Below are 17823 nucleotides of genomic sequence, written 5' to 3'. Positions count from 1 at the left end.
GGCATGGCCTCCCACAATGGCTGAGAGGAAACCTCCCTTTTCCTTCAAAAACTCCAGGAAACTCTTATCCTATCTGTTTTTGTTCGTTTTAAAAATGTTTTATTTGTTTTCTAAATGGTAAAAAAAATGCCTCCAAAAGGAGAAAAATCTTGAGTATTATAAAGTGTCTACAAAAATTTTAACAAATTTCAGAGGCTCATGGACTTTTTTGTTTTTTCCAAAGAGTCTAGAGATAGATGATAAAGTATGAAATATGTCATTTTCTTAGTGATAATAAAATAGGAAAGCACTACAGGAAGATTAATGTAACTATAAACTGAGCAATTATATTTTAATATAATATCTTCTGTTTATGTGAAATATTTGCAAACTTCAAAAAAACTAAAGAAGCTTGTAACTAAAGTGAACTGTTACTTAAAAGACTTGAAGGACCGATTAGGAAGGCTAACTTCAGATGATTATAGACACTCTTACCTTGGAAAGACTGTTTGGCTCTATCCACTAGCTCATCAATGGGATAACTGGCCAAATTTCCTCTGGCATGTTTAGTTTTGCAGTAGGCACAAGCATTGAGACACCTGTTCAAAGGATGGCAATAAATAAGACTCAAAATTTTAAAGATAAATTATACATAACATGGGGGTGCCAAATGTGCTTAATGTATATGAGAGATACAAAAAACCAATTATCTGCATGTCTCATGTTTATTTTATTTCCACCAGGCAAAGCAGCTTGCAATTCTTGAGTTCCAATTACTCAAGAATGTGTCTACAAATCATAGTATTATCTTAAAATACACATATTCATGAGGAACAAGGCTATAAATGCTTACAGTGAGTAATCAAAAGCAATTCAGGACACTTTTTGTAAGCTACTGGCATTTCTTCAGTCATCAAATACCTACAAAACTTCAGTACTGCTTATACATACCTTTTTATTACAAATGAGAAAGCATACTCATTTAACTTTCAACTAATGGTATAAGAATAAATATACAACATGAAAAATACTCCCTTAAAATTTTTCAGATACTACTTTTCCCTTCTTGAAATCAGAAAAATAAATTAAAATATGTCTACTGAATATTCTTTGGGATTAGTCAAACTAAAAAAGTAGAATGACAGTATTAGCTTTAAAAAAATTAAAAAGGCTTCTTTCCAGTAGTTTTTAGACATGATTAAAAAAAACTGTCTTTTTCATACATAAAGGCTGATTTTAGTCTTAGAATTTAAAAATATAATGCAAATTTCTTATTACAAGATAAAGAATCACAACATTAAAAAAAAAAAAAAAAAGTCCTAGCCCCGTATAGCTGCACACAACAGTGATTCCAGCACACTGGGAGGCTGAGGCAGGAGGATAGAAAATCTGAGCACAGCCTGTGCGACATAATGACTTAGCAAGGCCCTGTCTCAAAGTAACATACTATAAAAGGGGGGAGAGGCTGTGGGTACAGCTCAGTGTGAAGGGCCTGGGTTCAATCTCCTGTAAGAGCAACAAAGACGGGGCCAGGGATTGAGCTCAGTGGCACCGTGCCTGCCTCACAAGAGCAAGGGCTGGAGTTTGACTCCCCGGTACCCCAAAAAAAAAAAGAGCAACAAAAATACAGAGTCCCATGCAAAAAAGATGAGGCTCAAAAACACTGAACAAAACAAAAATGAGCACTGACATAATTGAACTTTTAAGAACTTAACTTGACCAATGTGAAATTTTATTGATGTATGACGATAAAATGCATAGCCTCCCTGTACTCAGCAGTTAAACAGGCCACCCTTAATTTCTGAAGATCTTTGCATGGAACCTTTAGGGATAGTAACAGACAGACTGAAATGTGTTTTATTGTTTAACCAACCACCTAACCCTAAACGCAGACACTCCCTTCCTCCCAAGCATTGTGTATTCATAACAAGGAGCTACAGCCTCTGTCTTGTGAACAGAGGCTCTGCTCTCCTGAGGGATGTGTTCTTGTGGAAAGCCTGTCCTTTCTGTCAGAAGGGGAGGGGGGAATCCCTCCTACTGTCCTCTCCTATGGAAGATAACTCCCTTCTGCTCAGCCTGACTGAGTGCCATCCAGTTATGTTTTACATACATTATCATCATCTCATTCAGCCTTCCAGAGTTACTAAGCTCCATTTTACAAGCAAGAATCTACCTCAAAACATAAGATAAGTTGGGCCGGGGATTTAGCCCAGTGGTTCCATTGCCTGCCTCGCAAGCGCAAGGACCCGAGTTCATCCCCGGTACCAACAAACAAACAAACAAACAAAAACCATAAGATAAGTAACTTGCTCCAAGTCAGGTCACAGCTGAGACTCAAACCCTGGCCTATGAGATTTCAAACTAAACACAGTTTCCCTATCAAGCCACCTCCCACAGTAAACGTGTCAAACGTAGTTGGTCCAGGGCTGTGCTACAGTGACAGAGCACACGGGCAGGTCCCTGAGTTGGATCCCCAGCAACCCCTCAAAAAAAAAAATCCTAGTTACATACAAATGAAAATAATAATGGTAATCATCCAACAAGCATATGTATGTATAGGTACTCAATATAGCATAAGCATAGCATATGTACTCAATATTATGGCCAATTCTTATCCATTTATTCAAAGTGTACGAAGCTATCTGTTTAAAATATGTTTCTCTCCTTCAGTCTTTTGGAATCTAAAGAGAGGCTTCTTGTCCCCTCACTGACCCAAACTTGTCACTTTCATCCTTGTTACTGTCATCCAATTTCTGTTTTTCCTCCTCCTGCTGGGTCTGTGACAAAATGGGTCCCCCCCATCTGATTCGTCATGTTCTTTTAAATTTAACAGCTCAGGTTCTCAGAGCCGCGTGCTGGGGACCCTGGAAGCCCAGTGTCCTTTCTTCTCTTTTTCTCAGATGTCTCCACATTCTGTCCACTCCCTGCAGCAGGCTCTGTCATGCTCCTCGTCTCCCCTTAGGATTGGAATTCACTCGGCTTGAAACAGAACCCACCAGGCAACCAGCCTTCTCTACCTCCTAAGGCTCAGTCAAGTCTCCTTTGTCCTATTAACAGTGGAGAGCGACATAAATTAAGTGGGTAATTCTAATAGAAGCTACTACTATTTCTGACTTGGGCTGTTTCTTAAAAGCAACAGTCTGATGGGATACCAGTTGGAAAAACAGGCAGAGAAAGAAAACAGAAGTAAGGCAGGGAAACAAATACTTTACATATTTATAATATAAATGAATTCTTATACACAAACCACTTAGGATAGTATCTGGATCTATTAAGTGATCAGGAAATACTAGTTGTTTAGTGTGACTGTTCTGAAGTAACTTTGCAAGGAAATAATTACATATTATCCTGTTCCAGGTATACCCCACTTTGTTTGGAACAGACGTGTTGCCGATAGCTTGTCTTAAAAGCCAAGGATGGAAACCAATCATATTTTCCTACTGTCTCATTTAATAAAGGTGGAAATTTATTCTTCACAGAAAAATCACTGATGAAAATGTATAAAAAGTTGAAATAAAACAAGCTGCTATTCTAAAACATTTATAATACTCAAAACAAGCCAGGAAGTATAAATATCACAGTAAGAATTCAACATATTCTTCAGTAAATGATTCCCCTGGGTTTAATTAAAGTTGTGATATTTTTGGAGTCTGAACACTTTATTAGATAAAATGGGTTAATTCTTATCCACAGCTATCAAAATGTTTCATATTATTAATTTTTAGTATTTAATACTTTATATTAAAGTGAACATTTCTACAGTGCACATTTCTTTCCACACTAGTATCAACTCAAGCATTAACTTTTCTAGGCCTTAACGTTTAAAAAGGAAAGAAGTTTTGTTACCATATACAGGAAAAACATGCAGTGCCAAATCAGAAAAGAATTAGCTTTTTGATGCTTAAAAACAATTTTTTCCCAATTGTCAGGAATTGTGTTGACCAATCATTTCAATGTGTCAAGCTTAAAATAAAGGAATTCATAATAGAGACCTCTAATAGGTAGTTTCAATTATCTGTAAACAATTAAATAATTGTCTAAGTATAAAAACACTGAGCCAGTTTCTTTAATGGTCAGAAAACAAAAGATCTTTGAAGGTTGACTAGTAAAAGCCAAAACCAAAATGAAATGGCCGCAAGGAAGATGCAGAATCCTGTGCAGACCTGGACTGTGGCGGTGAGGGATAACGCCACCGTGACACCCTAATCATCGCTGTTACATCAACACCTGCCAAGAAGCAACTAAAAGCGTCCACAGGAGAGAGAGAGAGCAAACATTTAATTTAGTCGTATAACCTTCAAATCTTAAAAAGCATCTCTAGTAGAATATTCTAAATTACACAAACTAAATGATGAATTTTCACAAATTGTAATATTCCAAGGGGGTTTAAACACCTGACAGATTAGTTTACTACTTGACCACCTAAAGCAAATGAAAACTAAGTTTTAACATATTTAGTCTTTTCTTAAAACCAAGCATCTTTAGATATCACAAATTCTGGAATAATTTACAAACCAGAATTATATTTTTAAAAGTCACCCATACTAAGTTTCTTTCTTGAAGGAAAAAATTTAAAAGCCTGATAAGACTCAGGCTTGTTTCTCTCTGCTCAGGTCAAGGATAAGTGTGAATAGCCAAGAATTACTTAGGCTCAAGGATTAATACTTTGAACCAGAATATTCTATTTCACTCACGTAACTTAATTCTTCATTTTTAATCAATTGATAGAGTATAAGATCTTTCTCAAAGCTTCAGATATTATCATAGGCCCTCAGTAAGAGCTAAATCCAGTAAACACCAACTGGGATCTGTCCACATTCCTCCATACTGAAGCATCATCAACCAAAGGAAAAACAAAAATCCCACAAACAAAAAGTTCCTACAACACAGGCTGTGCTACACTTCATTGTTAAATATAGTCCATTGTAAGTCCTCATCTTGGTTTTTCAAGTTTTTCCAGGAAAAGTGTAAACTTTTTGATCTTTCAAACAGATGCAGGAGATATATTCATATTAGCAGAATCGGATTAGATGTTCAAATAATAATGTAATAATACCTTTTTACCAAGACCAAACAAAGGAAAATAGTATACTTGAAAAACTAGTAGAATATAGTTTCAAACCCTAAACTCTTTATGATTTCTGTGGCCAGGACTCCTTCACCTAAAATCAATCCATTCACCTGGGTTAATGACTCAATCTTCTCTCCCAACCCAGAGTCTTATTCTAATAACTGAACTGTATCTTCAACGGTACTGGGGTTCTTTTTTTTTTTTTTTCTGAGTTAAAAATATGTACTAAAGTGGGTCAGGTGTAGTGTTACATTCCTATATCCCAGCACTCAGGCTGAGGCAGGAGGACTATCATAAATCCAAGGCCAGCCTGAATTACACAGAGACCCTGTCTCAAAAAACAAAGTTGTACTATAATAAATAATACTTCCAGCTGTATTTCCTCTTAGTTGATGTACATACTTTGCTTCAAAAAGCGCTTCAGTGTTTGTTTGGGGTTTTATTCCCCGGTACCAGGGATTGAACTCAGCTTGCGCTTGTGCCACTCAGTGTGGCACCACTGAGCTAAAGCCCTAGCCCTTCAGTGTTATTTTAAATCCTCACCTTTGGTGCTCATTCCCTTCACTTGAAAGAATTATTATAATCACGATCACCCACCAACCCCTATAAAAACCATCACAACCTTTAAAACTGCTTTGAAAGGAGGGGTGGCTAATAACAGTAAAAAATGACTACTGCATGCTTGCAAGACATTTAGTTATGCATTTCACACTGTTTCATTTACCTCACAGCTGTCTTGATATAAGCATTCTTATCCTCAGCTATCACAAAGGAAACAAAACTCAAAAGACTAAGAAACTTGCCCAAAGTTATCTGAAATCCCTTCAATGCCAGATGTACTCTGTGCTTCACTAAAGACTCACTCTGTATAAGAATACATGACTGACTGCTTGCTTATCCTCATAATCTCACTAAATTACAGTTTACCTAAGTAATGGGTATATATTTTACTCATATTACTATCTGCTAACATACTGTTTTTACTCTATAAGTAAAATATCAATAAATACTGTGCTATTGGTGAATTCATAATGGACTAGACCTCTAGACAGCCAAGAGGTATGATAAAGCAGAATGGTATCCAGTAACATGGAACAAGGTGGGGAAAGGGAAACCAGAAATGTAGAAGGCATAGGGCAGTGATGGCAAACCTTTTAGAGCTTCCAATAATAACAAACAGCTGGTTGTGGCAGGTGTGCCATAGGTTCACCACCACTGGCATAGGGCAATGACATGGATCTTGCCAGGGAAAGGATCAACACTTTGTTTTAGAAGTCAGGAAGCTGGAAACAGAAAAGTGAAACTTCAAGATGACAAGTATAAGACCAAGACCCCTACCTAAGATGATCTTTAATCTTTAAAGTGCACCAGAAAGACTTCCTAGCAAGAGAACTTCAACAGAGATCCCTCATTTTCAATATTATCTGTCTTAACAGTTTCCCAGAACTTGGGACATCACAGAGCAGCACACTGGAAATATAAACACATTAAACTGAACATCAAATAGGGAACCAACTTTTTCTTTTGCCAGTTGAAGCCATTGTTTTTATACTTCCTTATGCTATATCATAATTATTTTATTTTGAAAAACAGCTTAAGACAAGATTAGGAGGAATGCCATAATGAAGGCTCATGTGTATATTCACGCAAAAACTCATTCTGTTTTCCTTATATTTCTCATTTCACCACAGACTAGAAAAAAAGTATCAAAATCTACATAACCTATGGCTATGGATGATTCTTTACCATTTCCCTATGCTTTCCTTACACTTCTATGAAAATCTTGACAATGTAACATGCACGAGAAAAATTACCATCAAAATGGCTGCTTTGACTAAATATTAGCCTGCATCACCTAACATAGCAACTGATGGAGATATAGGGTAAATACCATTAATAAGTGGTAGTGATAACTCCAATTGGATTTTCAGTGTTCTATCTGTGCCTAGTGGTTTACTCCCTGGGAGACAAAGTCCTGTACCCACAAAGGCAACAACTGTCTTCTGAATGTGTTTACTACAACACCCTGGTGAAAGAGGATGGGAGTCTGTCACCTAGAAAGTAAATACTTTTCCAAACTTTTTCTAGTGTTCCACCTACACTGTTATTTTTCATTTTCTAAAGCAATGACCATAGTTAAAACTTTCAGGCTAAGATATTATCTATCTCTTTCAAAGAAAACAGTAGAGAGAGCTGCAGTTACCAAATACCATTGTCAAATATTTGGCCTTCAGAATTGGAGATCCCATACAAAGAACTGTGCTACAGACTTGCATTAACTTACGAATGTGCAAGCTGAAAAGGAAACTGGGGCCCTGATCTCCTAATCAGATATATTTTTGTACAGTAAGTATAAAATCATATATAAATATGCATGATTTATCCTTTAAAAATATAATTCTTCCATGTAAGACATATTCCCAATACAGATGCTCCTTGATTTATGATGGAATTATACATTGATAAACCCATAATAAGTTGAAAATACTGTAAATAAAAACTGAATTTAGTGCACCTAGCCTACAGAACATCATAACTCAGCAACACAGTGAACTGTCCAGTATTGGCCATTTCCCTTGTGACTGTGTGGCAGACTGGTAGCTGCAGCTCCTTGCTGCTGCCCAGCATTACCAGAGTATCATAGCCCGCAGCCCAGGAAAAGATCAAAGATCAAAATTCAAAGTATGGTTCTACTGAATGCATACTACATTCTCACCTGTATAAATTTCAAAACTCCTAAATCCAACCATAATAAGTAGGGCACCATCTGTACACTAAAATGTTTTTAAAAAGTAGTAACATACCCTTTAAAAAATACTGTAATTTGGGACTGGTAGTATAGTGCAGTAGTATAGTGCAATAGTACAACACATGCTTAGCATAAATAAGGCCCTAAGTCTAATCCCTAGCACACAAAAGATAATTAATCAAAAAGCACCTCCAAGTTGACGTATACACACATAGGTCATATACATACATAAAAGTACATACACAAGCACAAACACACCTTCTACCTCTAACCACCCCCCGCAAAAAAATACGTATATGAGCTTATTTGATTTTTGGCTTTTGTTCTTTTTAGTACAGATAACTGTCTCCCTTACCAGACTCACTGAATCAGAATCTGTAAGAATGTAAACAAGGCACATATATTTGTACAAAGTAGCAGTATTATTACATGCCAGGATTAGAACCAAAATTGTGTGATGATAATATTTAAAATAGCATTTAGTTCCCATGAATTAGTAGTTAATACTCATCTGCTACTAAACTAGGCAAAAGTAAAAATACACCCCAAATACTATTCTAAAAATCAGCATACTGGGCTGGGGATTTAGCTCAGTGGTTTCGCCGCCTGCTGCACAAGTGCAAGGACCCGTGTTCAATTCCCAGTACCAAAAAAAAAAATCAAAAACAGCATACAGGAAGTGATCTCTAGCAAGGACTTTCCTAGGGGTTAACCTAAAGACCCAACTAAGCTGTATGCTAAATATACCAACAAAAAATCTAAACACCTCAAAATATAGTTTAAAATAAAGACTATCAGTGAGGAGAGCTACTGTTTTTGCTTTCTCGGTGGCTGGGGTGGCTGATGTCTGCCAAGGTGAAATCTCATAGGAAACACGGGTTGGAACTTATTCTATAGCATATCACAGGTACTCTATTTTGGCATCTGGAATAAAAAGTATTGTTCTACTACCGGTCAAAACATTCTGAAAAATGAGGGGGAAAATCTTACATTTGAAGGATGTTGAAATTAGAAAGCTAATTTCAGATAAACTTCTAACCTGTGTGGGAAAATGCCTGAAACTGTTTGGGCCAAATAATGATGTGAATGACTACATAATGAAGAAAGATGATGCATTTCAACTAAAATAGAAAAGTAATGCAAAGCATTCACATAATTATCTACCATATTTACTTCAACAAATTCTCAGATTTGCAGGCTACAACTCTAATGAGTATTATTATAACTGAGGGAGAATTTGAATGCCTGTCTCTACCTTGTGAGATAAAATACCTTTAGCAGAGAGAGAAAATGCAGAAGTGAGCCTATTCTTGCTGTAAAGTCCCCTCACTTCAAGCTGCCACCCAAAGGTCTGTGAGAACAATGTGTTACAATGGTTTGAGGTTCTAATGACAAGTAACAAGCAGAGGCCAAGATAGCATAGTAGCCTTTAAATTACGGTCCTGGCCTACAGGTAGAGGCTGCTTGCTGTAACAGAGAAATTCTCAGGCTCCTAAAAAATAACCAGCTAAGGTCTCTGGCCATGGTTAGCAAAAATGGAACTGACCGTTAACAAACAGACTAGTAGTTTCCTTAGCTTTTAAGGGAGTTGATTTCCCAAAGAAACCACAAAAAACCCGTAGAATATCTCAGCGATTCTTAAACCAGAGAGTGCATCAGATGCTCTGGGAGGTCTGGTCAAGGCAGACTGCTAGGCCTCCTATTCTGATTTAGGAAGTCTGAGGTGACAGCCGCAATTTACCATCCAACTGATACTAATTTTGCTGGTCCCATGACCACACTGAGAGCAATACTGTTCTAAGGCAACCTGTGATCTCTAACGGCCAAACTCGAATTAAGCTCAAGAAAGCTACTGCTGGAACCTTGCCTCTCCCATGCCCACACATCTTTCTTAGTGTCTCCTTTCATTCTGCTTAACAAATTGGGAGTGGGGGGAGCAGGTGCATGGATGGATGAACAGACACACAGGGACACACAGGGACGGACGGACACGGACACACACACACACACACACACACACACACATGCACACAAAGTTGCAGTTCCCAAATGCATAATCCTTTCCAATGGAGGGCTGGGGATTTAGCTCAGAGGTTCCGCTGCCTGCCCCAAAGGACCTTGGATATGGCATGGAAGACAATGAAAAAAAAAAATTCACTCCCAGTCACAATCAAATGCACTAAAGAATTATGAAAGTAACTTTCTGCCAGTATAGGGAATACTTATCATGCCTGGATTATGAAAAAATGACCAATGTATGTTGTTTTCTATTATCCTCCTTTTTGTTATTTTTTTATTGTCCTGGGCATCAAACCCCAAGCCTCATGCCTACTAAGCTGGCACTTTATCATTGAGCCTACAACCCCAGCCATATTATCTTCCTCCCCTTTTCTGAGAAGGGGGCAGGGCGGGTGAGACAAGGTCTTGCTCTGTATTCAGGTGGCCTTGAAGTGGCGATGCTCCTGTGTCAGCCTCCCAAGTGCTGAGATTACATGTGTGGGATACCACACCCAGTTCTCATCCTCCTTTTAAAATAGGAATGTGTATAGTAAGTTTCCTGCTCTTGCTCCACATTATGAAAGATTGACATTATGAGTTATATATCAGGTGAGATGGAGAGCACTATGCATCACTCAGAGATCCTGCTCTTAGTACTAGATGAGACTCTTGAGTATCTTTGTTCACGGGGTGGTATGGATATGACCCTAAGGGCCAGCTTTAGATAAGATCATGAGAGCAAGAATAGATATGCCTGTTTGGAAGTGAAAGGGGTGAACTCTGGAGCATGCTGTTAGATTCCTACCCAGGACTTATCCCCATGGTGCTTTTGTTTAGGAATCTACTTTTCTCTCATGCAATCTACAAAGCTCAAAAGAAATGAACCCTATCACCAACTCTGGAATAGAGCATGACTAATCAAACAGAAGTCTCTTTTCCATCTCCAATAAATGGTGAGTTCAGGAACTCAGACCTATGCCAACTAGCATATAGCATTCTTATTCTTCAACTGGAATTAGTTCAGAAATGAACATGCCTTAAAATTCTTATCAATGAAATGTGTTGAAGACTCCAGTGAAAACACTACTTCAATTTTTAAAACAGAGCCCTTTTCTTTTAGAAATTGTGACAAGTTTGCACTCAGGACCATTTGATCCTCACCCTATAAGCCAGGTGGACCAGCCAAAGAAATCAAACAAAAACACAGCCCAGCCACTGGATTAAGATGCAGCTCTTAACATCAAGTTACACAAATCATTACATTTCATTCTCACTAGGTTGCCTATAATCTACAGTTGAAATATACGGACTAAATAACCAATATATTTACTAAACTCCACTGAAATCTTCAAAATAACAACTAAAGGGTGCTACCACAATCATCTTACATCCTCTTTAAACTAAACCCTCTTCCTTGCATTTGCAATCTTTCTAGATGCCAACTTTGAGAAATGCCTTTACTGGGTTACATGAAATTTACAAGACGAACAGAGTCCTTGCTGTCAAACTAGAAAAGTGATAAAGGGTAGGTATACCATAGAGACTCAATAAAATCGATTGTGCAGAGAATCTGTTCGGTTTCTGAATTTGAGATCGTGGTATGACTTGAGAATTTGAAAGAACCTCAAAACAAAAATCTTCAATCTTGTTTTAGAAATAAATGAAGACTGACCGAACGATTCAGCTAATAAATTAGAAAAGAAACCCCATAATTTCTGAAGTGTAGTTTAATACGTACACATCAACCTTTCTTGGTCAAAGGCAGCACTGAGCTATACCCCAGTTCCACTGACAATAGTAACCTTCAGTAGGAAAAGAGAAAATATGGAGGGGAGAATTGGAGCAATGGAGTATGGACCATTAATGGTGCTGTTGGAAAAAACAACTTCTTTTACACTTACTACTTTAGATGCGATTTTCTATTAGTTTGTATTACATTTTTAATTGGTCCAAAATACATAATTTTAAAATTCACATAATAAAATCTTTGCGAAACAAATCATACAAATCCAATATCTTTGAAAACAGTTCGATGAAGGAAATCTTGAATACTGTTTCAGATTACTTTTCTCAACTTCATATAATCATTATAAAGTACAGCAAAGATATAGCACAAAAATTACTGTTGCACATCTTTGTCATTGGGTCACTCTTTAGTTTACAGAAAGTAAAAAGGGAGCTTACTTCTACTATTTATTTATATATTTTTAATAGTCATCAAAAATTTAGTTTCAGAAATAGTTCAGGTATGATAATATCACTGATAGGTACAAAACTATTTAAAAATAAACGATAACTGTATTGTAAAAATCCATTGCATAAATTAATTCACTAGCATATTAGTTGAGAGTTGATCACAGTACCTAAAGGTACACAGTAGTGTTTGCAGGGCTGTATCTCTTCCATGAATCTGAAAAATCAAAATTATTAATGCGACTGTACTTCCATACACTCAGTATAGGACCTCAGATAAAACATTTGATGCTACTTTTTGATTTCTCATCTTAGTCTTTACTGACCATAACAAAATGATACTGTTTTTCAAGATTCCTGCACATAAGGTTCCATCTAATCCTAGGGTTGCAGGTAATGGCTTGTGTCTACCTAAGAAATGTTTTGTGAAATGAGGAAACAAATAGACAGGACTAAAGTAGCTAATATCTGTAATATTCACCCCATTAAGTATGCAAGAGTGAAAAGGAATCGTTTAAGGACTTAAAACTAGAACACCAGAGTAATTTGAGGCTCTGGTGTACCCTAACAACTGATTTTCAAGAAAAATGTATGCAAAAGAAAATTCTACAGATAGTGGGAATGTAAAATAGTGGACCTGCTGTGAAAAACAGTAGACAATGCCTTTAAAAAAAGAAAGAATTACTGTTTGGCCCAATAATTCTACTTCTGAATCTATACACAAAAGAACTCAAAGTAGGAACATGTTATTTAAATAACAAATACTTTTTAATAGCAAACATTATGCACAATAGCCAAAATGCAGGTATGACTCAAATGTTCAAAAGAAGTAGGGAAAAGAAAAAAAAATGCACGCGCGCGCACACACACACACACACACACACACACGATGGAATAGTACTCAGCCCTAAAAAACAAAATTCTGGTGTATGCTACACACTGGATGAATCTTGAGGATATTATGCTAAGTTTTAAAAGCCCATCATAAAAGGACAAAACTTACATGATTTCATTTATGATGTTACTAGAGTAGTCACGTTCAAAGACAGAAAGTAGAACAGTGATTATGAGGGGCTGAGAATATGGTAGAGTGGGGAATTATGAGTACATAGTTCTAGGTTGGGAAGATGAAAAAGGTCTGGAGATGAATGGTGGTGATGGTTACACAACAATAACAATGTAGTTAAAGCTACTGAATTATACATTTAAAAATAGTTTAAATTGTAAATTCTATACAATCTATATTTTGCCACAATAAAAAACAAAAGACTGCTTTAAAATATTGCATCATAAAAGCTTCAAAAGGAAAATAAAACTCTACAGACAATCTCAAGAGTTCATTGATCACCTAAAGATAGTCAGTGAACTCTCGGTTATAAAGCCCTGGTAAATTTCAACACAAATATGATGAAACAGGAACTTTGGTACTTTTTATAGAATTAGCTTTGTGTTATCCCTTTAATTATTGCCAACTAAAAACCATGCCTAAATAGAATAAAAGTTTATTAAAACAGCAGAAATTGTTCTTCCTAATCCAAAGTTGTCTTTCCCATACTAAAATAGAGCAATAGCTATTCTACATTTGTTGTTTGTATTTCATCACTGTTTTTAGGCAGAACAAGAGATCTGCTGCCTACACACCATTTCTCAGCATCAACACCCATTTTCTTATGCAATTTTAAGTTCTGTTGGCAGGTTACAAACATTTTTTCCAACCACAAACAAAACTTCTTTTGATACTCTAAGTGAATGTTCAAGGAAATGTTCCCAATAAAAAGCTATTTAAAACAATAACGTGGAAGTGCATTGACAGTCTCAGGAAAATTGAAGTGGTAACTCCATGATAACTCCAATTCTAGAGCAAAGACATGGAAAACTCTGTAGCTGCCTCTTTGAAAAATCACCTGTCCTTATGTCTTCAATGAGGAGCTTGGCAAATATTAAAAGAACACTGAATGCAAAAGCTAAAAATTAAAGTGTTGGAGGGGACCACGTTAGTCTTCCAGACAATGCCATGGACAATATTTTTAATGTTTAAAACACTACTTTGCAAAAACTCTTGAGAATAAAAGTGTTTAACTTCAACTGTTTATTTCTTATCAGTTATAGGAAACTAGGCTCTATGGGAAAATTTTAGCTTAAAAACTTAAATCCTAGGGTATATTTTGATATCCCATAAAGAGTTCTTCGTTGTTGGAAGTCATTTGTAAAACCAGACAATCACAAAGATGCACTATGACAGATAAGACTTACATAGCACTTAGAGGGTATGTCAAGCACTGCTGGAAGCACTTTACACATATTAATTAAATCAATCCTGAAAAATCACCGAATGGGATGAGTACTACGATTATTCCCTGTTTTATAGAGATCAAATAAAGGTATGAAGACATGAGATAATTTTACAAATATCACAAACATCACAGAGCTAATGAAGTGGTGGAGCCCAGTCTGGCTCCAACATCCTTGTTCTTAAGCATTACATATACTACCTGTCATAACATACTGGAGAAATAAAGATGATTTTGATAATGCTGAACAAGTTCTTTAATAATAGTATTATTTTAGTTGTCTTTGTGATCATAGCATGTCGGGTGTTTTGCTTGTTTTTTAACTATGAGCCACTGTCCCAGACAAGTGTAATTCACAAGACTAAACACACTAGTAAAACCTGATTGCTGGTACTGTCCATGACCAAGGAGAAAGTAAATCACAATTAAGAGCTACTTTTAAAATCTTTTGATAATTTTTAAATCAATACACAAATTTAAAAACAAAGCCAGCAGCACTGATACAGTACTTCACACAAAAAAAGAAACAATTGTATCAAATTTAAGGGAATGAAAAGTGCAGGCAACTAATCACATCTTTTATAAACAAACATACAACCAAAATTTTCAACATATTAAATACGTTTCAAGATGTTGAAGTGTAGGTAAACTGTCCAAAATAATTAGAGGCTAAAGGAAGAGCAGAGTTCATGATTGGTATGACTCACACACATCGCACAGCAAAACAAAAACCACCAGACGTTTATCTCTTAAAAAACAAGACACTGAGTCTAGAAGCAGCCTACAAAGCAAGAAACACCACGTGCAAGTCAGACACTCATGTGTGTCTAAAAATAAAAAGGGGAGGTAGGCACATGAGTGATGACTTCGAAATCTGACCTTCTCTGAAACACACAATTCCATTTATAACTTCCAAAATAATTTCAAAACACCTGAAAATAGCACATTTCACAAGACAAGCCAGAAAGAAAGGTTAGAAAGATACTTCATAAGTCAGAGGATAAAATATATTACAGTAAGAAACTACTATATTTAAAGAAAGAAACTAAGACTTTGTCACACTGATGGTTATTCTTTGAGAGGGTGTCCTCCTCTCTGTATTGACTTGAACTGAACGAGGTCAACTCTTCTCTCCTTAAACTCTTAGGCTGAGCTCAATGGTTAGAGAGCTGAACTCTACTGACAAACTCCAGTTTCTATCTCAAAGGACAAAACCTGCAGATAGACTGAAGGTTGACATATCTATTTAAACACTGATTCTGCTTGAAGAAGATATGAAATAATTACGTGTAGAAGACCAGTTCTTCTGGAACCAAATTCGGATCCCATCTTTGGGTAAAGAGAAAGCTAATATCCTCTAAAATAAAATAATGTAGTAATCTTGCCAAAATGATCTATAGAAAATAGAACAGAGGGGAAACATTAATCCAACACAGAAATGCTATAAAAATAAGATTGCAGTGGCATGGGGGCCGGTCTATGCATCCTGAACATATCTGGAAATTGGCAATATTTTAAGATGTTACAACTAATAATCAACTAAGGTTAATATCAGTAAACAGGAACCACTGAAGATTCATTAATTATACTCACACTGTCAGCCACAGTTTTTAAAGTATTTACAGTAAATACAACCTGTCATTAAGGGATATGCTTTCATGTCACATGCATTGCCAAAAGAAATCAAGCCATGCTTTAAGAGTTCACCAGAGCTTTTAGAGCAGCAAAGGGCATGGCACAGTATTATTAATTACAACTAAAGTATAAAACAAAACCCAACAAAACACTACTTCTATATGTACCTTGTGCATAGACCAGTTATGATCTTTCATAAACCATCACCTGTATACACTTTGAGCAAAACTGAGTTACAGATATATCTCCTTAACTTCTCACTTGATCCCTAGTACTGAGAACCATGCAGTTTCAACAGAACTCAGTGTAAAAACTGCAAGCTTAGTAAATCAAGTTCCAAATTACCTTGTCATTTAAATCACCCAATGAAGACAACCTAGCTAGGAATACAAAATGTGTACAAGGAATATAACAGTGAAATGATCCTGGAACGAAGAATGGAAAGGAACAAAGAAAAAGGAAGAAAGAGAACCAGAAGAGGAGCTATCCTGCACCTAAGGGAAAAAGTTAAAGATAGAAAGGCAACGAACAATTTCAGATCCTACCAAAAAGTCAAAATTTGGGAACTGCTCTCTCCAGCCTACTCATTAGAATTGGTGAGAAATATAAATCTGACCAGAATTATTAATTAACTACAACTCATCTCCTAGAAGAGATAATACACACTGCTTCTTTCTAATTATCACAAACATACCCTTTTAATAGTTGAGTTTTTTAAAACAGAAATAAGTAACCCAGGGCATTCCTTCTAGATGGCACTAATAAAAATTTGCTATAATTGGCAGGTGCCTCTTGACCACAGATTATAAAGTGGTCTCCATAATTCCACCTTCTGGAATTCATGTCCTCCATAATCTTTCCTTCATAGGTTGAGCAGGACCTGTGACTTCCTTCTAATCAATAAAATATGGCAAAGGTGATGAGATGTCACTTGCACGATACAAGCTATAAAGAAGTATGCTGTCACACTGGCTGCCATGTAGTGAGGACACCATTGCAAGGAATCCAGGCTGCCCTCCAACCAACAGCCCGCAAGAGACTGAGGCCATCAGCAGCCTGTGAGAACTACATGCCCCTCACAGGCACAGAAAGGACTCCTTCCTTAGTCATCAGCTCAGGGGAGATCCCAGCCCTTACAGATACCTTGACTGTGGTCTGACAGGAGACATGAACTGCGCTCAAACCCCTGACTTTCAGGCATGGTGACGTCAGTGTGTTTCAAGTACCTATGTTTGGGAAAATACTTCTACACATCATTAACTAATACAGGACCTTAATAGCTGTCAAACCACTCTACTTCTACCATCATTCCATGGTTAGAATAACATGGCCCTTCTGAAAGAAGTTCAAGAGCCACCATGCTCCTCAAGCTACACTATGAATGAGACAAGCCATTACGTGGCTAAGAATAATAGAAGCAGGAACGGCTACGGTCCCTGTGGGAGATCTACACCACACTAAACCAATGTGATTTCGAAACTCACTGTTTTAACTACCCATCTTGGCCAACCATGAAAATACTCAAGATTCATGTTCTGAGTTGTGATTAGCATTTTATTATTTAATATTAAAACAGACCAGAAAATTTCAGAATGCATCTCACAAGAATATTTGTTGTGCCACTTCACCTCAATTCTATAATTAAGGAGGACCCACTCTACATATGACACCATGTCATCAGTTAGAAGGGCCTAAGGAAGGGACACCACAAGTGTAATAAGACTGTATGACAAGGACCACAAGGACAGCAAAATCAAGAAAGGAAACAACTGTAGCTGGAACCAGGGGAGGCTTCCAGAAGGAGACAGCTCTTGAGTCAAGACTTAAGTAAGAAAGGAGCATTTCACACACAGACACAAGAGATAAGGAAAGGGATGGCACTCACTTTGCAGAAGGAGACAACAGCA

At 36.8% G+C, this 17823-nt stretch overlaps 1 protein-coding gene across 8 annotated transcripts in view; it reads right to left on the bottom strand.

The window, feature by feature from the left end:
• Positions 1-17823, bottom strand: part of Cdkal1 (CDKAL1 threonylcarbamoyladenosine tRNA methylthiotransferase) — a 627362-nt gene that overhangs the window by 346964 nt on the left and 262575 nt on the right. For all 8 annotated transcript variants that reach the window (XM_021260567.2, XM_021260565.2, XM_021260566.2 and 5 more), the window contains one exon: positions 475-578. In XM_021260567.2, the coding sequence (XP_021116226.1) occupies positions 475-578 (104 nt within the window). The remainder of the gene's footprint in view (positions 1-474; positions 579-17823) is intronic.

Source organism: Heterocephalus glaber, unplaced genomic scaffold, assembly GCF_053883595.1.
Source record: "Heterocephalus glaber isolate CG9 unplaced genomic scaffold, H.glaber_assembly_v1.0 deba00001472, whole genome shotgun sequence".
Taxonomy (NCBI): Eukaryota; Metazoa; Chordata; class Mammalia; order Rodentia; family Bathyergidae; genus Heterocephalus; species Heterocephalus glaber.
This window is presented reverse-complemented; position numbering and strand designations above follow the sequence as displayed.